The sequence below is a fragment of the Phocoena sinus genome, chromosome 8, assembly GCF_008692025.1.
Source record: "Phocoena sinus isolate mPhoSin1 chromosome 8, mPhoSin1.pri, whole genome shotgun sequence".
Lineage (NCBI taxonomy): Eukaryota > Metazoa > Chordata > Mammalia > Artiodactyla > Phocoenidae > Phocoena > Phocoena sinus.
In genome coordinates this window covers 106,902,696-106,926,050 of record NC_045770.1, presented here as the reverse complement: position 1 = coordinate 106,926,050, position 23,355 = coordinate 106,902,696, and the positions used below count along the sequence as shown (strand labels likewise).

At 56.0% G+C, this 23,355-nt stretch overlaps 1 protein-coding gene across 7 annotated transcripts in view; it reads right to left on the bottom strand.

Annotated features, from left to right (window-relative positions):
* Window positions 1-23,355, bottom strand: part of ANO1 (anoctamin 1) — a 161,205-nt gene that overhangs the window by 45,975 nt on the left and 91,875 nt on the right. For 5 of the 7 annotated variants that reach the window (XM_032638810.1, XM_032638811.1, XM_032638813.1 and 2 more), the window contains exons 4-12: window positions 21,582-21,680; window positions 20,680-20,831; window positions 19,119-19,173; window positions 15,889-15,940; window positions 13,546-13,611; window positions 13,002-13,057; window positions 9,483-9,524; window positions 3,409-3,473; window positions 2,473-2,607 (exon numbers count right to left, since the gene is read on the bottom strand). In XM_032638810.1, coding sequence (XP_032494701.1) covers window positions 2,473-2,607; window positions 3,409-3,473; window positions 9,483-9,524; window positions 13,002-13,057; window positions 13,546-13,611; window positions 15,889-15,940; window positions 19,119-19,173; window positions 20,680-20,831; window positions 21,582-21,680 — 722 coding nt within the window. The remainder of the gene's footprint in view (window positions 1-2,472; window positions 2,608-3,408; window positions 3,474-9,482; window positions 9,525-13,001; window positions 13,058-13,545; window positions 13,612-15,888; window positions 15,941-19,118; window positions 19,174-20,679; window positions 20,832-21,581; window positions 21,681-23,355) is intronic. The other 2 variants (XM_032638812.1, XM_032638816.1) reach the window with 1 other exon arrangement.

Genomic DNA, 23,355 nt, shown 5'->3' with positions numbered 1-23,355 from the left:
CTATGTGTACGTGTATGTGGGGCGGAGACAGGCACACGGAGGCCGGAGGGCACCGTGGACTCGGGAGCCAGCCAGCTCCGGATTTGAATCTGAGCTCTACCGCTTGTGAGCTCTGTGGCCTTGGGCAGATTGCTCCAACTCCTTGGGCCTCACTTTCCCCGTCTATAGAATGGGGATGCTGAGAATAGAGAACCCATTTTTTTTTTAATTGTTTTTTTTTTTTTTGGCTGCGCTGTGTAGCACATGGGATTTTAGTTCCCCGACCAGGGGTTGAATCCATGCTCTCGGCAGTGAAGGAGCGCAGCCCTAACCACTGGACCACCGGGGAATTCCCTGAGAACCCGTGTTACTGGGTTGTTAGGAGGATTAAACAGGGGAACGCACGTGAAGCCCTCGGAAGGGCCCTGGGACTCATCCTCCCGTTCACCATCATTATTGTGGGAATAATGGAGCCTTGTCCCTCCCTGAGCTTCCTCTCTTCTGGGGGCCTCTCCTGAAAGGCAGAGGGGCAGGACGTCGCACCCATGCAGGACCCCAGCCCCTCTCAGGGCACCTGTGGATGGAAGGCCCCCTCCACCATTGCCACGGTGCCGCCTGGGTCCCCGAGGATGGGAGGGGCCGGGGGGGCCAGAGCCCATGTCTCTGCCTGCCTGTGAGCCCCATGGCTGCCCAGCCCTCCTCCCTGCCAGTTTAAACAATATCAACCAGTCAAAAAGCCTGTTTCTGCTGGTTTTAAACCCTTAGCCTCTCCCTTCACTGCCTTCAGCCAAAATAAAGACAAGCCATGGGTGGGCCTGCTCTTTGGGGCAAATAGAGGGGCAGGGGCGGCAGGGCAACACCGTGCGGGGCGCAGGGGGTGCGGGGGCACCGGCTATCCTACACACCGGCTTGGGCCACATTCCAGGGGGAATGCACACTTCCTGCTTGGTTCACGGCACCAAGTGAGCAGAGGCCGAGGTCAGACGGGGCTCCAGGATTCCCAGTAAACGCTGTTTGCATCCCTGGCTGTGTGACAGCGCTGGCCTGGCCTGGCCTGGCCCGGGGATGTCGGCGTCCTTGCCAGGGAGCCCGCGCCTGCCTGGGCAGAGCATCCTGGACGAGGCCACCAGCCCAGCTTCCCCTCCAGGACCGGCAGGAAGGCGGACGGAGAAGTCTCCGTGGGGGGCCCCTCACCCTCCACTCAGTCCCCTCTGCGTCTGGGCTACTTTGATCTCTGCGTTCCTCAAACCCAAGCACAGTGAGCTCGTGTCATTAACAAACAAAAGGGACAAGCTTTCTCCTGCCTGTGCCCAAAATAACCCTGGAGGGACATAAGCCGGATTCCTTTAACGTTCTGATTCCGGGTGGGTGGAATAGTTTAGGTGTTATTCATGTATTCACAAATCGTTTGCACAAAATGACTGGATGTAGCCTTTCTGCACCGCTGAGTCCTAAGGAGTCAGCTTCTCCACCAAGTAAAAGACTCCTTCACTGGCTCTTTTCTGATCAGAACCACGGATGGATTGTCTAAACCACAGCTCTGCTTCAGAGACACTGGGCTGAGCCGTAAGAAACGTAAACTGCGCTGATGTACCGGGACTGTCCCCGACAGACCGCCAGCCCCCAGGAGGCAGGGCCAGGGGCGTCCACTTGTCTATCCAGCATTCTGCCCATCGGCACACTGCTCCTGATGGAAGTTAGGCCTGAAATCCTGAACTCATAACACAATCAGTTATCCCTGGGTCGGTATTAGCAAGTCTAGGAAACCACCAGAAAAGAGGGGAGACGGTGTCCTCAAGCTCCCGCTGCTTGACTCACGCTCTGGCTGCCATTCTGGGAGAACCACACCCGGCACGACGCCGGGCTGTCTCTGGGGTCCTGGCCTCCTTCCAAGAGCCCCCCACGCCTGGCCTACCCCTTGGTGAACAGTAGCAGTGATATCAGCCCTGCGTTCAGAGACCGGGGCCTGTTGCACCCGGTCAGCTCTCATGCCGGTCCTGTTGTTGCAACATCTCCCAAAGCCGCGTGGCCAGGGGACGCGGCACGGACACAGGGCCTGGCTGGCTGAGTGCGCTGCCCCGAGGTCTCCAAATGGTCACATCCGTCTCATTTCCTGACCACACAGGGAAGCGGTCAATTTTCTTGTCACATAATGATCAAGAACTAGATGGGAAAAAAAGCTTCAAAGAACGAAAAGGAGTTGGATATTTATTTTATGTCTTCCTCTCAACAATAAAGCGTCTCCGGGGGCGCTCGTGTCTGCAAAGGCCGCCCACACGCTCAGATGGCTATTACATCCTTTGGACTAGGCGGCTCTCTTTCTGACACCGCCTGGCCTGGCCTGTGACTGCCCGGGGGCACTGAGCGGGTCCACGGCGGGGCAGGGGTTGGGGTGAGGGGCCCGAGTCCCAGGGAGTTCTGTTCCTGCAGCAATAGGAACGTGGCTCCTTAGTAAGATGAGGATGTGTTCGGAGAGAGGGGCTGCCTGCCTACCTGGGGATGTTCTCATCGACGGTGGCCCATCCATAGAGGAAAACGATGATCCCGACCATGGAGGCGGGGATGAGCATCTGGGTGTAGACGCCCAGCCAGGCGAAGTACAGGCCAATCTTCTCCCCAAAATACTTCCTGCACCGCAGGGCAAAGCCAAACAGAGACAAACTCTGAATCCACATCAGGGGGGATAAATTACACCGTACCCCCTCCCCCCGAGCGAGGAACAGCTCATAGGGGGGCTCCTGATTCTCTCAACCAAAGAAGCAGAGACTGGGGGCCCCCGAGCCAGGTCAGGTTTGGGGTGCTCTCTGCTTTCCCGATGCCAGCACTTCTCTACTGTGCCCCGAAGGTGGGCACATTTCCGCTTGTGATGCCCACGCTGAAGGACACGATGTCGCCTGGAGGCTGTCAGCCCTCTTCTAGCCCTGTTCAGCCTAAGAACAGGAAAGCACTCCAGCCCCGAGGCACCAAGAGAACCAATCACGCTGTATGTTACGCGTTTCTGGCTCCTTGATGGGCTGAGTGCTGGTCTACGTGGCCCCATTGCCTGATCTGTTCACCCCTTCCTGCCCCGGGATGGAGGTCCCCTCAGGAGAGGACGCATTGCCCAGAGGGGCAATTCTTACAAATTCCCAGGCAGCTCTTCCCTTCCTTTCACCGCAGAAAGAAATCACACCAGATGCCTGGCTGGGTCAAGCTGGACTGTGAATTTAGGGGGAGACAGTGAATATGACAGATAAGAGCCCGGCCCGCCGTGAATTTGAATAAACTGCTATCTAAGGCTCAGCCAGGCTCCCGTCCTGCCGGGAGACCTTGGCTTTCCTACACAAACTCTTCAAGTTCGAACAGGCCCCCATGCACTGAACACTCAGCACAGTCGAAATGCACAGGGACATCTATCCGATCAAGCCTGCTCCCAGCGTCCCCTCTCACCTGACCAGGTCGATGGGCTGGTACTTGTAGAAGACCCCGTAACTCGCCCACTCTTCGTACAGGAGCTGGGAGAGAGGAAGTGGTGAAGGGCTGGGGAAAATGTAGCGCTCCCAGGTTGCTCCCCAGAACACAGAGCTGCTGGGCCCCCGCTGGACTGAGGTGTCTGCTCACAGCTACGTCATTCATTCATTCAACAAACATGTACAGAGGGTCAGCCCTGTGCTGGGTACCATGGTGGACGCCAAGTTCTGAGCTGAGCACGGCAGACACAGCCCTGAGCCCTGGAGTTCCCGTTCTGGTCAGGGAGACGGACACGAGAAAATGACTCAAAACTTTCAGCTCTGGTAAGGGCCTTGAAGAAGCCACAGGTGGTGGTGGGCTCTCCAAGGAGGAATAGGCTTATGTTTTTTTTTTTTTTTTTTTTTTTTTTTGCGGTACGCGGGCCCCTCACTGTTGTGGCCCCTCCCGTTGCGGAGCACAGGCTCCGGACGCGCAGGCTCAGCGGCCATGGCTCATGGGCCCAGCCGCTCCGCGGCATGTGGGATCTTCCCGGACTGGGGCACGAACCCGTGTCCCCTGCATCGGCAGGCGGACTCTCAACCACTGCGCCACCACGGAAGCCCTAGACTTATGTTTTTAGGTGACAGTGGGGATGGGAAAGAAACTTCTGGCATCATTATACAGTCCTCACTGCTCATGATTTGATCTCAAATGGCTGTCAGACACCTCACTTTCTTTGTAAAAGACAGACCCACCAGGCTTTGCAGCAGAGAAATACCAGTGGTACGATTTTTAAAAGTCTCATGGGAAGCAAAGAGAGCCCGATGTGTGTCTCCTGAGATGGGCTGTTTGATTAACACAGCTTAGTGAAATAAATGAAATCTACGCATCCCATCATGCCCCAGGCTCTGGGCAGGATGGCAATGAGCTTGGCGATTGGAAGCCTTGTATGAACGCGTGGGTATAGGGTGTCCTCGGGAAGACGCTGGGTTAGGACTGCTGGTTTTAATAAAGAAATCCCATGCATGTGGGTAATTAATGCTCTACCAACCTTAACTCAAAGCCTACGGTGACACTGCTGGCTGGAGGGGAGCTGGGCCCCAGCTGGGAACCCAGGGCCTCGGCTGCCCATCTCTGCTGGCAGGAAGCAGGGGTGGGAGATGCCCGTGAGAACTCACCGTGGGCCCCAGGACTCTCCTGTACACCGAAGCTTGGCTTGCATCCTTTTTCCTTTTCTTAATATTTGGACTTAAAAACTTGGGGGTCTCCTATATACAGATTCTGCTGTGGTCCCCGAACACAGCCTTTGATATCATCGCCCAAAATACTCTAGACTATGGACTGAATGTGTCCCCCCAGATTCACAGGTTGAAGCCTTAGCCCCCAACATGACTGTATTTGGAGGTTGCGTCTTTCCGGAAATAATTAAGGTTAAATGAGGTCATGAGAGCAGGGTTTTGACCTGACAGGACTGGTGTCCTTATAAGAAGAGGAAGAGACACCAGAGCTTTCTTTTTTTATGTGCACACACGGTGGAAAGGCCGTGTGAGGACACAGTGAGAAGACGGCTGTCCGCAAGCCAGGAAGAGAGCCTGCACCAGAACCCAACCCTGCCGGCACCTTGATCTGGGACTTCCAGCCTCCAGAACTGTGAGACATAAATGTCTTCTGTTTAAGTCTGGTATTTTGTCATAGCAGCCTGAGCTAATATTACATTCTCCCCACTGACTTGGAAGATCCAGAGCTGATGGGATGGATTTCTATGCACAAAGATGCCTTCAACTGAGTCTCTGAAAATTAAAAATGTCTAAGAGGCTCACGGGGACGGGGCCAGCTTCCACAGACCAGAGAGTCAGGGGTCCCTAGAAATGACCTTCTAGCAAACTTTGCCATTTCCTCTCTCCTTCTGCAGCTCTGAAAATAATACTCAGGAGAACAGAGGTGCTGCGTTTCATCAAAAGTCAGCACACAGGGACAAAATAAGTAGGGAGGAAAAAACAGGGAGGAAAATAACATAGAAAAGCTAAAGCCATTCTTAATAAATTATGAGCGAACCTTGCTGTCAGAATCCTGGGTTTTGCCTGCTCTGATCTTCATAAGAGTAGCTTTCTTTAGATTTTAAGTCTCTCTGTAAGTGGCACAAGCAGGATGTATTCAGCATGAACACAAGTCTGGCTGCTGGTGGGGTAGCCTCTGTAGCTTCTGGGTAAGGAACTGGGATGCCCAGGGCCTCCCCCCGTCTCAGAGGAGAAGGGGTCCAGGAATTGGAGCCGTGCTGCCCTGCTAGGACGGTGGCTCTGCTGGGTCTGGAGTCGGTGTCCTGGGCAGCGTCCCGAGTGGGTGATCTGAGCCAGGCCTTCCCCCTCTGAGCCCCGCTGGGCATCCAGGGCAGACTCCCTCCCCTCTGAGCTCCATCACCTCCTTGATACTGAAAGAGTCTGTCCTTCCTCCCAGGTCATGGAGTGGACGCAGATGGGCTCATGCTTTGTGAAGCGAAGTGCTGGGGGCTTGTTATGTGCCATCTGTCTGATTACGCAGAAAAGGAGGAAAAGCCTACAGTTTTACTCTCTAAAGGAGAGGTCTGAGCCAGCAAACTCTGATGAGATCATGAAGCACCTCTGGAAAAGCAAAGCAGCCGTCACCAGTCACCAACCGGGCAGCTTCCTCCCTTCAGCTGAATGGATAAAGAAGATGTGGCATATATATACAATGGAATATTACTCAGCCATGAAAAGAAACGAAATTGAGCTATTTGTAATGAGGTGGATGGACCTAGAGTCTGTCATACAGAGTGAAGTAAGTCAGAAAGAGAAAGACAAATACCATATGCTAACACATATATATGGAATTTAAGAAAAAAAAAATGTCATGAAGAACCTAGGGGTAAGACAGGAATAAAGACACAGACCTACTGGAGAACGGACTTGAGGACATGGGGAGGGGGAAGGGTAAGCTGGGACAAAGCGAGAGAGAGGCATGGACATATATACACTACCAAACGTAAGGTAGATAGCTAGTGGGAAGCAGCCGCATAGCACAGGGAGATCAGCTCAGTGCTTTGTGACCACCTAGAGGGGTGGGATAGGGAGGGTGGGAGGGAGGGAGATGCAGAGGGAAGAGATAGGGGGACATAGGTATATGTTTAACTGATTCACTTTGTTATAAAGCAGAAACTAACACACCATTGTAAAGCAATTATACTCCAATAAAGATGTAAAAAAAAAAAAAAACAAGAAAGAAAGTCAGCTGAAATTTACACCATAGACCAGCTGGGGGAGCATCAGAGCAGCCAGATGGGAGGGAGGGAGGGAGGGAGTGGGGAGGAATGAGGGCAGAGACCCTGGGATGGAAAGGGAGGGAGTGGAGATTGCTGCGGGGGAGGGGAGGCACGGACAGACGCTCTGGAAGGCTTGTCCTCGTCATGCTGGTCACCCTGTTCCCGGGCCTCCCCGCTGGGACTGGCCACAGCAGGCAAGCCACCATCCCCTGAGAGGTGTGGCAGATGGGGGCACACTTCAGCTTTCTACATAAACCACTTTACCTCGGTGGACTTTTCTTCCTGCCAAGAAGAGAACGTCAATCACCCTGTAGCTGTCAGCGTAAGGAAATGAAGCATCAGATTTCCCGGCTATGGTTGGCAGAACTCTGGGGGCCCCTCAGTCTGTGAGCAGGTGGGAGGTGTCGGGGGCCCTGAGGCAGGTCAGCTGGGCACCGGTGGCTCTGGTCACTGTGACCCTGGGAGCCTTCCAGCACCTGCACCTCAGAGGGATCCTGGTTCCCTCCACCGGCATCTCTCCCGCCCAGACCTCCCACCTGGGCCCATGTGGCTGGGCAGGTCCATCACAGCACTGACGCTGTCCTTAATTACTGTGTATGTACTCAACCCTTGCTGTCTCCCCCTAGGATGGAGGCACCAGGTTTGTCTGGTCTGTGTCATCCCCAGCTTCTCAAACAGGGCAGATAACAGGTTTCCAGTAAGTAATTGTTGAATGAATGAATGAATGAATGAATGAATGCTGGGCCAGGGCCCCGTGGCTCTCAGTGCAGTACAGGAATGAGGCCACCTCAATCCACACCTGGAGTAACCCTCCCGCCCCCCAATCCTGGAGGAAGGAGCGCTTGGCCCCAAGGCCCCGAGCGTTTGTGGCCCGAAGATCAGGCCAATAGCTGTGGCCTTGCTCAGCCCTGGCCCAGGCCTGCCTCTGCTGAAATATCCCTACTGTACCCCTGCTCTGCCAGCTCCGCACAGGACCAGGGCCTTGGCTTGGCTACGTCCCCCCTTCTGTCCTCAGGCACTTGGGGCTCCTGCCACTGACGGGATGCCACAGATTTTGTCATTGTGAAAGCAAAATACTCAGAACCAGATCACTTTAGATGCAGCGACCATGGGAGAAAGAGTTCTCTGAGTTAGGACACAAACACGTATCTGGGGCATTTCCCCTTCCTCCCTTCCTTCTTTCCTTCCTTCCATCCACCCACCACTACTCATCATCCATCCATCCCTCCCTCCCTCCATCCATCCATCCACCCGTCCATCTATCTGTCAGTCCATCTATCCACCCATCCACCCACCCATCCGTCCATCCACTCATCCAATACTCCCTGATCATGGACCAGTCTTTGTATTCATGGCTGGGACATAACGTTAAGTGAGGAGAGGGGGGTGGAAAGTGGGCCGCATTCCAGGCAGAGAGCTTTTGGGTCTGGATAAACCTGGAGCTGTCTGCTGGGCCAGTACACTATAGTGCCCAGTAAATAGTTCCTGAGTAATGACTGAATGAGACAGTCTTGGCACTGACGCGACCATCAGCCAAGTTGTCTTTAGATTAGAAAGGCGGCAGTGCGGCTGCAGCATGGGGAAGAGGGTGGGAGATTGGGGCGGAGGGGCCTCGGACCTGGAGGCTGAACGGCCAGAAGAGGGTCTCTGTGGAGGAAGGGCACCAGGCAGTGGCAGAGGGCTGCAGAGGGACGAAGGGGGCTGGGCTCTGAGGCCAGGCTTGGTGCAGGGCAGGCCCGTGGACGGGATGGAGGAGATCTGCAAGTCACGGGCTCTCAGACGAATGCCAGATGTTACACTAAAAATAACCAAATATGTAATTTTTGTGCTAAATCAGATAGCATCTTCAGCTGGATTCCCGGGCGGGCGGGCAGGCGAGTTGTATCAAGTACCGGAGGCTTAAAAACACATATGGGGGGCTGGAGGGAGGTGGGAACAGAGCATTCCACACGCAGAGTCTCCTGGGCCTTGCAATTTGGGACAAGGCCTCCATTGTGAGGTTCTCAGGGAAACATCCCTACCCGGCACCTTGGAAGGATCCGTACTTGGGGAGCAAGAGATGGGACAAAGGGGGGCTGAAAGGAACGCAGAGCCCAGGGAGGGCTGCTCCCTGAGGTGAGGGAGGGCAGGGCTTGTTGGGGAGCTGGGATAGGCTCATGTGGAGGCAGGGAGGCTGGGATCCGGGTGTGGGCACGCGAGGGAAGGAGAACTGGCTGTGGTGGCGTGGATGCGGGGTGGGTTCAGGACCAGAGCTTCCTGAGGGCCTGGGTGGGTGGAATTAGGGAGAACCGCTGAAGAGTAAAGGATCACTAGGCATTTCTCAAAGTGTGTCTCATGGGACACCAGCTCCATAACTTTCCCATTAAAAAGGGTTCCAGGCCAAGTGAGTTTGAGAAACTGGCTTGACCACCATCCATCATGTTCCCGTGTGCTGCTGGGGGCCGGTGCACTCCAGGCGCTGGCCCCGTGGCTCCCAGAGTTATTCTCCCGGAAGCCAGGCAGGATTAGGCCAAAGGTCGGAGGTTCTGACCGAGCCGGTGAGACATGGGTTTTAAGCTGCCCAGGCCAGTGCAGGAAGGAAGGGCAGGCGGGGGGCACGTCCCTTCCCTTCACATGCTCGGACAACCTGCCAAGGATGCTTTTGAGAATCAGAGAGGAAAACAGTCCAACGAGGTGAGTTCACCAACCTTCTCGCTCAGATGTGGGGCCGCAGTGCCGTGACCCCGAGCCCCTGTCCCCCGCTGGCCCCCAGACCCCCAGACCCCGAGGAGCGGTCTCCCGGCTCTGTAGCACCTACCTTCCTGTCGTTGAACTCCACGTTCTCCCCTTCATAGTCTCCCTGTAAAGAGAGAAAGGTGTCTTACCGTCCTGTAACCTTTCCAGACACGCACTCCAGCTGCCCCCACTACGCAGGTGAGCTAGTCCCAGGACAGAACTTCACACGGTGCGGAAGAGCGCCCAGGCCCCCTCCTCCTAGAATAAAAAGTGTCCCGGGAAAGCCCGAAGCGCCTTCCCCTCGACACAGAGACGACGTCCAGGATGGGAATGCGGTCAGGTCCTTGGAACTGGCGACACAGAGGAAAGGGGCCTTCAGGGGCTGGAGGGATTGTCAACAGGGTGAACTGCATCCCACTCTGCCAGGAGGGTCCTGGCGTCTCATCCCAGGTCCCACTAGGGTGGTGCCCCCTTTCCTCTCAAGTGTCCCGGGAGGGACCATGAGTTAGATGATCCCAATGCATACAGATCGGGGAGTCCAATGCTCCCATTCTACAGATGGGAACACCGAGGCTCAGAGGAGCAAACTGACATTCCTGGGAGAGACAGAAAAATCCGGTCAGACCTGGGACTTGGATCTAGGTCTCCACATCCAATGGAAGAGAAGGAGTGTCTAAAGGTCGAAAGCTAGCCCGGTATTCCGATGGGTGACACTGATGACTAGAAGTCTGGCCAACCGGTCCTGAGGACTGCCGGGCAGATAAAGCTCTGAGGGCTCTGGGAGGTCTGCCTGGTGCCCGCTCCTCTCACCAGCTCCTTCCGTGGCCCCCCTTCCGGCCACGCCAGCCCCCTCCAGGCGGGGAGAACTTGACCACCAGGTGGGCAACCGATTCCTGTGGTCTTTGAATGAACTCCCCCCCGGGTCTTCGGGGGCCCTCTCCACCCAACCCAACCTATCCCCTTCCCAGAGTTGTCCCTCTTGTCTAAGATGGGCCCACGATTCCAGCAGCACCTCATTTCTGTAGAGGTCAGCTAGCCGGTGACCTTGAAGGAGGCAGTTGCCAACCAGGAAGGAAGCCAAAAAGCCACCCAGCAGTGGCTGAAACGCCAAGTCCTTCTCCGGATTCGAACGCTAGTTATGGAGTAGGAGGTTCTTCCTCTATGTGCAGTCCTAACAGGCTGCTGTCTGGTTGGCAACGACCCCGGCCCCTGGTCTGGCAGAGGCTCTTGTGGAATGAATGAATGAGTGAGTGAACACGGCAAGCAAGGCCCTGGAGAGGGTGGGATGCTCTGGGCCACGCACTGAGATGCGACCCAGGACAGCTCAGGGGTGAGAGGCAGGTGGTGAGAAGCGTACACGCGCGGGAGGGGCCTGCTGCCCGCCAGAGGCCGAGGTGCAGCCTCGCGACAGCCGGCATCCTCTGTTTAAGGCATGGGGTCCACGGGGCTAGCTTCAGAGGATTTATCTCCCCAAATATTTGAACATCAGCGTTGGTCCTTAACGGGGTGTGTGTCCATCAGCTGTACGGAAAATTCATGGATGTAAAATCTCATATTCCCTCGAGATGACCGAGATCCATCATCCCGCTGGAAAGAGCCCTGGAAGCAGAGCCAGAGGATCTGGGCTCCACTCCTTGGCTGTGTGCGCGTGGGCAAGTTGCTTGAGCAGCTGCAGCCTCAGTTTCCCCATCTGTAAAGTGGGAACAAACCCCACGTGGCGGGCTTCCCTACTGCTGTGTAAGGGACAAAGATGACGGTGCGCGAGGAGTTTCTAACGTGAGGATCTTGGAGGTGCTTTTTGGAGGCTCAGTGGAAGTCTTGTACTCGTCGGTTTAAACTGCTGCTAGAATTGATTCCTAAGACAAATGTGGCAGCGAAGCCTGAGCAGAGGGGTGCGTCGGCCTCCAGGGGAGGACGCGGTGGTGGTGCAGCCAGGGCTGGCTTCTGGCCCCAGCTCCTCCACAGGGGCTGTGTGAACTTGGGCGAGTCACTAAAGCTCTCTGAGCCTCCGTGTTTGCACCAGATTGAATGAGATAAAGCTCCCGCTAGACACAGTTCTTCGCATACGGTAGGCGCTCAGAAATGTGGATCTTTCCCCTTTCCCTTTCAAGACTTAAAGGGCTGAATCAAACAGGCAGGGAGGCCCTGAAACGTTTCGGCTTCTGTCCCTGACATCTTGGCAGGAGTGACAGCTCAAAGGCCAAGTAGGGCTGAGCAAACCTGAGTGGCACAGATGGGACGGATGGGCGAGGCGCCTTCTAGGGAGAAGCCGGAAGTGCCAGCCGGGACCTGCGGGGTCTGAGTCCTCCCTCGAAGCATTCAGCCCGCAACAGGTCAACCACCAAGACACCTCGACTTAACCCCACGCTGCATTTATTGAGCGCCTACTAGGTGCAGAGGCTTCCATGAGATGCACGCGTGATGAATGGCGGCCAAACAGTGTTGTCTTTGTGGGACAGGGAGCACGGAGGTCCAGAGGGGAAGACTCAACCGTGCCGGGGAGGCGGGGAAAGGAAGGCTCCATGGGGATGCTTTGTTTGCCCTGGGGAGGGGTTGTCCAGGCAGAGGAGGAGGGAAGAGCACTGCAGACAGAAGGAACAGCATGAACGGAGGCACAGAGGTGGGCAAACTGGATCAGCTGAGCCCAAATCCTTACAGTGAGTGACGGGGGACGGCGGCAGTTCGGCTGAGCATCTTTCCCTCTGAGTCTATGGTCCGGGTGGACAGCCCTTTGCTGTCCGGCCCCACCCCCCGTTCGTCCAACGTCTTACTGAAAGCCCTTCTGTTTCTAAATTCCTGCTAACACCCTCTGCAGCCCTGGCAACTGGACAGGGCAGGTATTATTTCTGACTTGCAGATGGGGGCACTGGGGCTCAGAGAGGACAGGGGCTGCCTCTGCTCAAGGTCACAGAGGGGTGAGCGGCCAGGACTAGAATCTGGGTCCCCGGGCCCCCATGCCTGTCCTCTCTCTCTCCTAGCCTTTGCAGTAACGCACATTTGGAAAGTTCCAGAGATCCTCTGTCCGGAGTTCCCACACTGCTCAGGCCCCATGGCCCATCCCCAGTGCCCTGTTGAACTCTAGTCCTTGTTTCCATAGAGACAATAAGAAGAGAATCTTCTCTCTCTCTATCCCAAGCCAAGACAACGCGGCCGTGGCCACAGGCTATATTTGTCAGGGGGATACCAGTGGGATTTGGAGATTCGGCTCAGGAAACTGGCCACTTGCTCTGCAGAAATAGATATGAAACAGAGCTCTCTGGTCATTCTGCCAGAGCCCGGGCAGGGTGGGGTAGGGGAGACGGAGCCAGGGAAACTTCTTGTGGACCAGCTGGCCGTGAAGTTCAGATATGGCCGTGCAGAGTTTCTACCACAAGTGCCCCTGTCTTGGTGGAATGATTTGGTAAGAATAGATGGCTCTGTGTGTAACTCTGGTGCCCACCTGGGGAACCAGGAAAGGCCGGGAGCGGCTGACATTTACAGGAGCGCCAAAGCAGGAAGCCCCGACCACAGGCTAACGAGAGCTCCCTGGGGGGTGTGGCCCTCGGGGCTTGGAGAATCAAATAACGCGCAGGGTTGAACTATGTCTGTCCAGGTTACTTACGTCGTGCAGTGGGTAGGCTGCCGAGTAAACGCCGTTGGCCAGCAGGCTGGTGATGCCTTGAAAACAAGGGCAGAGAGAGGATTACGGACCAGGCCGGTCTCCAACGGCTCCGTGTTCAGTCAGAGCGGTCCCAGGGCTGTCTCAATCACCGAGAATTTTCTCAAAGCGAGCCACACCTGGTTGCCCAGAGCCCGACCACCTTTCTGGGGTTTCCTCCCCGGGTTCGACTAGGAGATGATAAAAACATGCTCTATTGGCAGAATTAGGAAGACACAGAGGAAACCCCGAGAGGAAGTTACATCTGGGAGGAAGGAGGTACCCCCAAACCTGCGATTCACCAGCTACCCCCGCCTGCTGGAGGGCAAACCTGCAGGTGAGGAAGGGGGATTGTAAGTGGTTAGAAAAGCTGAATCATGAGAAAAAATATGGATGGAAAAATTGATGGTGTCAGAAAACACACATACAATTTGGAATTAGATTTTAGGTTGATTGGAAAAGCCAAAGAGGAGGCCTGCGTGCCCCACGCGGGGGCAGAGGCACTTACCGTATTTACCACATTTTCGCCTTTTACTTAAAAGGGCAGAGTCCTTCTTTCTTCCCTCTCCTTGCCCTGTTTATACATCCGGCTATTAGTTACATGCAAAAGGGCCCGAAAGGATCAAAGCTGCATTTGGGGGGGCAAAGCGCTCACTCACAGTCCGGCACTCCTGGGGGCCGGGGAACGATGGCCGGGCCCCTTGTTTGCTGCCTGAAGCCCCGCTTCAGGAGCAGGATAAAAATAACCACGCCTGCACCTCCTAGAATCCAGAGGTGTGGGCTCGGGCACCCGGCCCCAGAAGACAGCGTCGTGAGGGGGTAAGGCAGAGCCCGGCCACGCATGGGTCTGGGGCTTCCCAGAGATCGAATCTTGCTTCGCACACATCCTCGGGGGCCAGGGCTGCCCAGGAGTTTCCACGAAGCCCTTTGCTGGTCACAGAACCCTCTGCCTGGATGAAGAGGCTTTCTAGGTGGTAAGGGGGTCAGATTTTTCAGTGGCCAGCCCACTCTTGAGCTGTGACACTGGTGGGAAAGGCACTCCCTGAAATCCACTTAAAAATAGACCATCTCCTCAGCTAGTGATCCGGAATGGTCAGGGCACCTAGGGACGCTTAGAAATCCAAACCGGAGCCAGGCGGGAGCTCATGGCCAAAGCCCCATGAGTGGAAAGTTCAGCTGCAGTAAAACATGAACAAGGGGCTGGATTCAGGTTCACTGGCCCCCCACGGCCCCTAGAATGCTCTCAACTCCATGCTGCCACAGGTGCGCCCTCTACCCGGAAGCCTCGCCCCTCCAATGTCATCTCATCAGAAGGACCTCTGATCACTGGCTCTACATCCCCCATCGCTCCCCATCTCCCTCAGCCTGCAAGATTGTCTTCTGGTTCACCTTGTCATCTCTCATCTGTTTCCATCCTCCGGAATGGAAGCTCCCTGAGGGTAGGGAGGCTGGCACAGAGGCTGGTGGGAGACCGAACCCATCCATGAATCTGGAGGTCAGGAGGGCTCTCAGACAAGGCCAGTGTGAAATGGGGTGCAGAGAAGGCCCCTCCATCTCTCTGCTTCATCACTGGCTCTGGGAACCAGCGCTGCCAGGGAACTGGCCACAGCATGGCCCGGGGCGGGCATCAGCTCTAGCTGAGAAGCGCCAGACCCTGGACTCTCTGCAAACCTTCACAGCAACCGCACGAGTCTCCACTAGAAGGGACGCTACAGGGACGCTAAAGGGAGACTGACTTCTGAGATGCATCGCTGGGACTAGACCCATGCTTCTCCCCACTTCTGGTGGCTGGGGGCCCCCTGGAGGACCTTGCTCCATCGGGGACAGTTTTCCTGGCCTCCTCTCAACTCCTGAAAGTATGTCCCCCGCCACGACTTAGTACACGGGCTTAGAAATTTCAGGCCCAGAGGGTGGGCCCGTGACTGACCACTGGCCACCCTGGGCAGCCTGGCTGAGCCTGGAGGTGTTGTCACCCCGCCCCCCCGCTGCATCCTGGGCCTGCCCCAGACTTCAGCTGCGAGCATCTGAGTCCTCCTGTACTTCGCTTCCTTCCCTCCCGGGAAGCCAATAGGCAGGGCATCTCTCCTGAACCACAGGCTCGGATCTTCAGATGCTTCCAGAGCGTGAAGGATTGTGCCGTGAGCTCCGCTCTCAGCGGGGCATGAAGCGGCTCAACAGGAAGGGGGGAAAGACCGGGAAAAGGCATCACTTTGCCCTGAAACGTTTTGCAAACGTTTAGCAAACTCAGCCTGCGGCGGTGGGCAAGGGACCTGCGTGGCGGGGCGCGGGGCGGGGGGGATCGTTCCCTCTGCACGCTTTAATCGAGAAGGTTTTGCACCTGTGGTTGAGGTGTTCTGTAAATCGGTACCCGAAGAGCCCAGCGGGGCCAGTTTTGCGGCAGGTTCCGCCTAAGGGCACACGTCGAGGGGCACCCCTTCCAGCAAGGCCACGGCCCGGGTGGGGCACCTTCTAGACTGTGTGTGTGTCTGGCTGCTGCCCCGGCTGGAACCCTAACTACCTCCCCCTGGACTGTGAAGGTCAAGAGAGGGTCAGAACCCCTCGGTCACCCTCCAGTTTCCAGCAGCCAGGATTTACCGCCTCTGCGTTGAGAGGCTCCACAGGCCACCGCAGATGCCTCAAGCCAGAGAGGAGGATCCTTTCGTGCTTAAAAGGGTCGTAAAACCGCCCCTTGGTCCTGGAACGGCCCTCCTGCCTGAGACTGTTACACCAGCCTTAAATCAAAACCCTCTAAAAAACCCCAGGCCGGCCACCCGCCTCCCACGGAGAAGATGGAGAGGCAAGATTACACCGCGAGAGGAGCGCTGAGCTCAAGCCCCAAGCACGCCCTTACCCATGCTGTACTTGGCTTTGGTACACGTTGTTCTCTTCAGGATTTCGTAGACCTGTTGTGGAGACAAGGGGGGGACCAGAGCTCCACCATCACGGGTCACCGGGAAGGGAGGTGGTGACCGTTACCAGCGCCAGCCTCCTGCATGCCCCAAGGATGCGGTCAGGATTGGCGTTCTTGGGAACAAGGTCACCTCGAAGGGCCCACGCTACGCTTGGGCTCAGGAGTACGGGGGTCCTGTGCGCTCTGCGGGTGGGTTTCGGCCCCTTTTGGCTGAGAGGTGAGCTGGAATTCAGAGGCATGAGGACTCCGCTGATACGACCACTCTCGGGTGTGGCCCTGAATGTTCTAGAAACCTGTGCCCCTTTTACGAACAAAACACTTCACTTCGCCGCCTCAGGAGCCCCGGCTTGGGGGTCTGCCTGCCTGGGTCTGCGTCCTTGTAGCCGTGTGGTCTTGCGCTAACTACCTCGTGCCCCGTGCCTCAGTTTCTCCACCCACAAAATGGGGTGAAAATAATTGGCCCTGTGCCATAGACGCGTGGGTCAGGGCACTCTAGCCCCTTGAGACTCCCCCGAGGTCCCACCCTCCAGTTCCCCCCAGGCCCTGGGCCATCTGACCTTCTCTCCTCCTCTCCGTCCGCCCAGCCCTGTCCCAGCAACCTGGCCTCCTGGCTGCCCCACTCACTCGCCAACCCTCTCCTGAGGCCACAGGGCCTTCACCATGGCTGTTTCTTTTGCCAGAAGTGCTTCTCCCCTGAGAGCTAAATGGCTACAGAGCCACCTTAACCAACAGGTCACTGAGCAGCCACCGTCCCTGTTTCTCTGCCTTCTAACTGTGCTCTCTCTCTCTCTCTCTTTTTTTTTTTTTTTTGGCCGCCCCACTCGGCTTGAAGGATCTCAGTTCCCTGACCAGGGATGAACATGGGCCCTGGCGGTGAAAGTGCCCAGTCCTATAACCACTGGACCTCCAGGCAGTTCCCTAACTCTGCTCTCTTGTCCCGGATTACTCCACCCCTGCCATGTTCCTGTTGCCTCCCTCACCTCCTGCCCATCTTGGGCAGACACCACGTGCTCAGTAACTGACTGATGAACGAATGAATGGATGAATGCCCCAGCTAGCTGGCTCTCTCCCTGGTACCTCTTGAATCTAATCAGTGGCCTCATCCTGACCTTGCTGATTCTCCCATAACCACCTCCTCCCTTCCACGTGCAGCCACAGCCCCCCTTCACAACCACCCCATCTGCCCTTCCACGACTGGCCACTGGCAGTGATCTTTCTAGGACCTTGCTCCACAACCATCTATGGCTCCCTAGTGCCTACAGGCTGAAAATCCAAGTCCTAAGACCAGCACCTCAGGTCCTTCCCCATTGTTCCTTGCTGATCCCGACTCCTACCCGCCTGCACACAGGGCTGCCCCGATATGCTAGCAGCACAGGGAAGGAGACAGGAGGGACTGTTATATCTTTGTCTAGAAGGACGTTGGGTCTCAAGACCACAGGGTCCAACTAACCAAGGGCAAAGTTTTGAGTCACCAAAGAGTTTCTCTGGAGCATTGGTGTTTTACAAACAGGCCTTCAGGGTCTCTGGGAGAGAGTGCCCCCCACCCCAGAGGTAATCGGAGTCATGGATCGTTCAGCTAACATTTACTGGCTCGGATAGAATTGCCTTCTGTGACTTGGGGATCATGGTCTGAGCTCAATTTTAAAGTGGATTCTCCACGAGAGGGGGCCTAGAGCTTCCATTCACATATGACCCCAACCCCAGGCCACCACCCCGACAGCAAGAGTGGATTTACGGGGACTTCCCTGGCAGTCCAGTGGTTAGGACTCCGCACTTCCACTGCCAGGGGCCCGGGTTCGATCCCTGGTCGGGGAGCTAAGATCCCGCAAGCCACATGGTGTGGTCAAAAAAGTAAAATAAAATAAAACAATAAAGTAAAAAAAGTAAAAAAAAAAGAATGAATTTACGAATCTGCACCCAGCCCTGTGCTTCCAGGAGCATCCTGGCGGCTCCAGATAATGTAAAAACTGGGGTGCACATACATATGGAAACACGGCGCGTGCCTCAGTTCCCCCAGCTGGCCATTCCAATTCTCTCCCATCCCAAAATGACAGAGAAAAAGAGAAACCGTTCAGGTTCAACTGCGTCTGGTTCTCCTGAGCGGTCGGTTTCCAAGAGGGAGAACTTACCTCTCCTGGACCACATGTCAGCCTCGAGCTACATTGGCTGCTGACGTTTTTGCATAAACGAGCTCCTCATTGTTTATTATAAATTATGAGATTTAATTGCTAGTTTCATCAGTAACATGGTCAACACAGCAGCGGCTATGTTCCCGGCGCTGCATCCAGGTTACCCTTGGTGTGGGCGCACGGCTGCCCTTTGGGCAGGACACCACCTCGTCCCGTTTGCGAGTCGCGAGGCTGGGAGGGGACACAGGGTTGATGGGACCGGGCTCTGTCTGTCCAGGCAGTGGCCTGAGCCCCCCACGCCAAGGCAGCCTACACCACTCGCTGTCCCGTGCCTGGGTGCCCACCCGTCTCAGGATGTGGCTGTGAGGGGCAGTTATCTGCTCAAGGTCAAGCGGCCGCCTCCTGCCAGCCCCGCCCCTCTCCTCGCCAGGCTGGGCTTTCTGGGCCAGGAAGAGAGAGAAGCAGCAGCTTGGCTGAGAGGTTAATACTTGTTTAGACAGAAGTTGGGTCCTGAGCGGTGCACAGCCCAGCTTGGCTGGTGGACAACTTGGCGGCCGATGGATAAACATTAAACCAATACCTGGAGTAGGGCAGGGCGGCCTGGTCAGATTTCAAGCCACAGTTTGCTCGTCTGGCGAGGCTCTGGAAGTCTACCCAAAGCCTCGTCCCTTTGCCTGCACCACCCCATCACTCCTGCCAGGCCTGCCTGCTCACAAACCCCCAGAGAGATGGGGACGTACAGATTCCACCAAGGGCAAGTGGCAAGGAGGCTGGAGAGGCGTGCTGGGAACTGCAAAGATGCGGGAACATTTTGAAATAACCCAGTGGGTCTGGAATCCCTCTGCTTCTTCCCTGCTGCTCCACCCCCGCCATCCCCTGGGCCCCTCGCAGCCCGCTGGCTTTATTATTCTAATTATTTCTGTCACAGACAATTAGAGCCCCTTCCACCCAGAGGAGCTGGGCTGAAATGAAATTATCATCCTGTTTCCCGGGGCCACCTTGCTGGGGAGCTATGGATTCCCATGAGGGAGCGATACTTACTATCGTGCTCCGGGTTTTGCTGTCGAAAAAGGAATCCTTGTCAGACAGGTCAAATCTGTTGAAATTTTGGGAACAAAAAGAGACACAGCTCACTGGAGTCAGCGCTCCCGGTTTCCGAGGCCTTGGGGGACCACACTACCCCCGTGAGCGGTGACCGTGAAACTGACGAAGCTCGGTCCGCACGCCGGGTGTGATCCGACCCCGGGCATTTGGAAGAGTCTGTACATCCTCTCACCCCTCGGGGAGGCTGGGAGACCCCCGTGGGTGGGAAGTGACCCCAGGGGCAACTGTGGTCAGACCTCCCTCGCCAAGGATCCCTTTTCCTTCCAATGACACCCTCGGGGGCAGATTTTAGTCTCTGCTGCTGCACTCCTGGGGTGATCCCACCATCGGACACTTTACTATTTAAGGCAGTCTCCCTATAATTTCCAAATGGTTTCCGTCCTGAGGTCCTGGGTCACACAGAGATTTCCTAAGGCTTCCTGAGGGCAGAGGGATGTCTCTGGAACACGTTATTCGATTCCCAACACACTCAGCGTACAGCCGGAGAGGGCGACTCGGGGTTGGGGGTGGCCCAGAGCCTGGAGGTGAGCCAAGCCTGGCAAGGCAGGGGGTGCCAAGAGAGGGGGCCAGGGCCCTGGGGGTCATGGAAAGAGGGCGTCTCCCTCTAATGCGCGGGGGCCTGGGTCCTGGCGCTGGTGGGAGGAGTTGGGCCGGAGCCACTTCCTTCTCTCTTATGTCTTATCCCCCGGAGGATCGGGAAACAGCAAGTGAAGCATGGGGCCCCGGCCCTGTGACTAATGCCCTGGCCAGGGCGGAAGCCCCAGTTCTGAGCGGAGGCTCTTCATGTCTTGTGGGACCGGGGGTGTCCAGGAGCCTCCCATCCCCTAGAGCTCGTCATCCTATCCCCACAGGATCCCCAGACTCCAAGCTTTCTATTCCCACCCCTGCCCTCGCTCCAGCTCTGCCCAGTGAGGCCCCACGGAGGCCTTGCTGCTGCCGCTGACCCAGGTGGCTACGCCCCCTTGCCCCTCAGTAGCAGGGGAGGAGGGAAGGTTCCAGAATGGGTGCAGCCCTGCCAGGCAGCCGCGCTGGCTGCGAGTCTGGGGCCTCAGGACTCCAGCCGGGGCTGCTTCTCGGTTCCTGGTGCCCAGAGCTCGGCAGCCGTCAGGAGGTGCAGCTATCCAGACCCAACTCCTCGGGACACATCCCAAGAGGGACAGAGCGGGGCAGGCCACTGCTTTGGGGCTTTAATCCCAGGCCCAGGCCTTCCCTCACATGGGCTCAAGCTAGTTTTCCCAAGTGTCACCCAGCAGGACAAGACTCGTTGTCCCCTTAACTCCTCAGTTAATAATGACCTTGGAAATTATTTCCAGGGCCTCTTCTGTACTCAAGAACCACAAGCTCTTATGAGAATATGCTCCAGGGGCTGAAATCCCCACTTCACTGGGGGTTGGAGAACTCCCTCTGGCCTCAGAGGACCAAGTCCAACACGGGGTGGAATCACCACACAGCGGGTGGCCCTAGGGAAGGGCAAGCGGGAGGGGGGGTCCCCACTCACAGGTGCTTCTTCTCCCGGGAGAAGGGATAGGAGAGCCTCTTTGTGGTCTGGGGTCTGTGCTCCGCCACCTTGGGCTGGATGGGGTCCGTCATCTTCTGGAGCACAGAGTTGATCTTTTTCAGGAGGCCACGGGCCTCATTAATGTGATATAGCTGTGGGCGAGGCAGGGAAGGGGGACACATGTCATCTGCTGAGCCATGACTCTGGGAATCTATTCTGAGACGGGCAGGGAACTAGCCCCCTGCCACAGAGACGGCCCGGCCTGGGAACAGGGGGCAGGGATGGGCCACGATGCCCCCTCCACGTCCGCGTTTCTAGATGAGCCTGAAAGCTCAGAGTTTCGGGAGATCCCAGCCAAAAGGGCAATTCTAGTACATTCCAGAGAACTTCCCCCAACTTCACTTTTGTTTAAAAAGAGGTAATCCAAAGGATTCTGGAGGCTTTGAGAAGCTGGGAGCTGACTCACTCCCGAGAACAGCTTCGTCCCCCCTGCTTTCCTCCCCAAGGACAAAAGTAAACCCCGACGCCTCGCTAAGCTCCTTGGACGCACTGGCAGACTGCTTCCCAGCCTGAAGTTGTCAGAGATTAAGAAGAAAAGCCCCAGCAAGCGAGGAAATGGAATTAAAATGAGTCTGATGAATTAGCTGAAATAACGAACGGTCAGAGCGGGAAGTTTCACTGTGTTTGTATCTATGAGAAGTTCCCGGGCTCCTGTGGCATCTCTGGGGGAGCAGGTTATCCTCTCCGCCCGCAGGACACGGGAGGCCTCCTGCCCTCCCGGGGCGGGGGTGGGGGGGCTGAAGCTCCCTTGGGCTTTCGTAACAACTCAGACCCGCCCGATGACGTTCTCCTGCCGGGCAGCCCTGAAACGACCCCTGTGGAGTAGGGACGTCACCGCTCACCTTCTTCGTCGGCATCTTCAGTTTCAAAAACTCAGCCTCTCTGCACAGCACGTTCCAGGGTGCATGGATTTTTACAAATCCAACCCCGTGAATTTTCGTCTAGAAAGAGGGGAGAGGTCCTTGGTCAGAGTGGGCAGATGTTTGGGGCTGAAAACCATTTTCACCTTCGGGGACCACAACAGTTTACTGGGCAGCTGCTTCTGCCTGTCACCTCATGGCTCCTCTGACGATGCTTTGAGGCACTGCTAGAATCCCCTCCTTCCAGATGATAGAAGAAAGCTGCGGGGCTGGGAGGGCTCCCCCAGGTCCCACGGGAATGATAAACAGCCGGGAGGGTGCCTGGAGGGAGGTACCCGATCCCACAACACCTGGGAAGTTCTCAGAGGGGTAGCCGAGGGGCCTCAGGGCAGCCTGAGCCACAGAAGACCTTGTACAACTGAGAGCCCAGGCCCTTCGACTGAGTGGACGTACTTGGTGTCCCTGGGGTGCCCAAGCAGAGATGAGGAGGTGATGGTGAAGGTGGTCCCCTCTGGGCATCTCTGTGGGGTCAGGACACACCTCTGTCTGGACCCGGCCACCCTCCGGCTTCCCTGGGTCAGCACTGCCTTTATCCTAACGTGAGAGGACTCGAGGTGATGCTGCATTCGAGTCCAGCCTCCCGCCCCCACTAAGCTGCTGTGAACTTGGACAAGTCACTTCTGGTCCAGCGTGTCTGAATGACAGGACTGGGCAGCTGAGGGCCCCTGAGTGCTGCCCCACCAGGAACTGCACAAGCTAAGAGCTTCGAGAAGTGACTCCAACGAGCTCTATGGGAAAGGCAGGACCACTGCACCCTCTTCACGGAGGGGAACACTGAGGCTTGAGAGATTAAGTCACCGCCTAGGTTCCTCAGAAAATTAAAACTAGAGCCACTGAGTGATCCAGGCATCCCAGCTCTGGGTGGTTATCCCCAGGAAATGACATCAGCACGTTCGTTCACTCAGCATTACTCACGACAGCCAAGATACAGAAACAACCTAAGCGTCCTTGGACGGATGAATAGATCAAGGGAGTGTAGACATATAGAGTGCAGTATTATTCACCCATAGAAAAGAAGGAAATCCTGTCATTTGTGGCAACGTGGATGAACCTGGAGGACATTCTGCTACGTGAAATGGGTCAGAGAGACAAGCAGTGCATGGTATCACTTATATGTAGAATTAAAAAAATGCTGATTTCATAGAAACGGCGTAGAGTAGAACGGTGTTTGCCAGGGGCTGGGTGGGGGGATGAGAATGGGGAGATAGGTCAGAGGGTACCAGCTTTCAGTTATAAGATTAAGTTTTGCGGACCTAATGGACAGCAGGGTGACTCTAGTTACTAATACGGTATCGTACACTTGAAAGGTGTTGAGAGATCAAAGTGTTCTCAGCACACACACACACACACACACACACACACACACACAGAGGTAGCTGTGTGAGGTGACGGGCGAGTTCATTACCTTGATCTGGGCAACCATTCCACGGTGTCTGTGTAAACCAAGTCATCACTCACAGTGTAGACTTTAAATATGCACAATTATGTTTGTCAATTACTCCTCAATAAAGTTGGGGGTGGAAAGTCAGGGCCTGGCATCTTGCAGCTGGCGGGTGTGGGAACCCGGGTTCACATGCGGGCCATACACACTCTTAATCGTGGGTGAGACCACGCACATCCCAACAACTCTCGAGGTTTCTGGTTTTCTCTGTCCCCCTTACCTTTCGTGTTTAAGAGATTCCCTTTACTGAGCGAA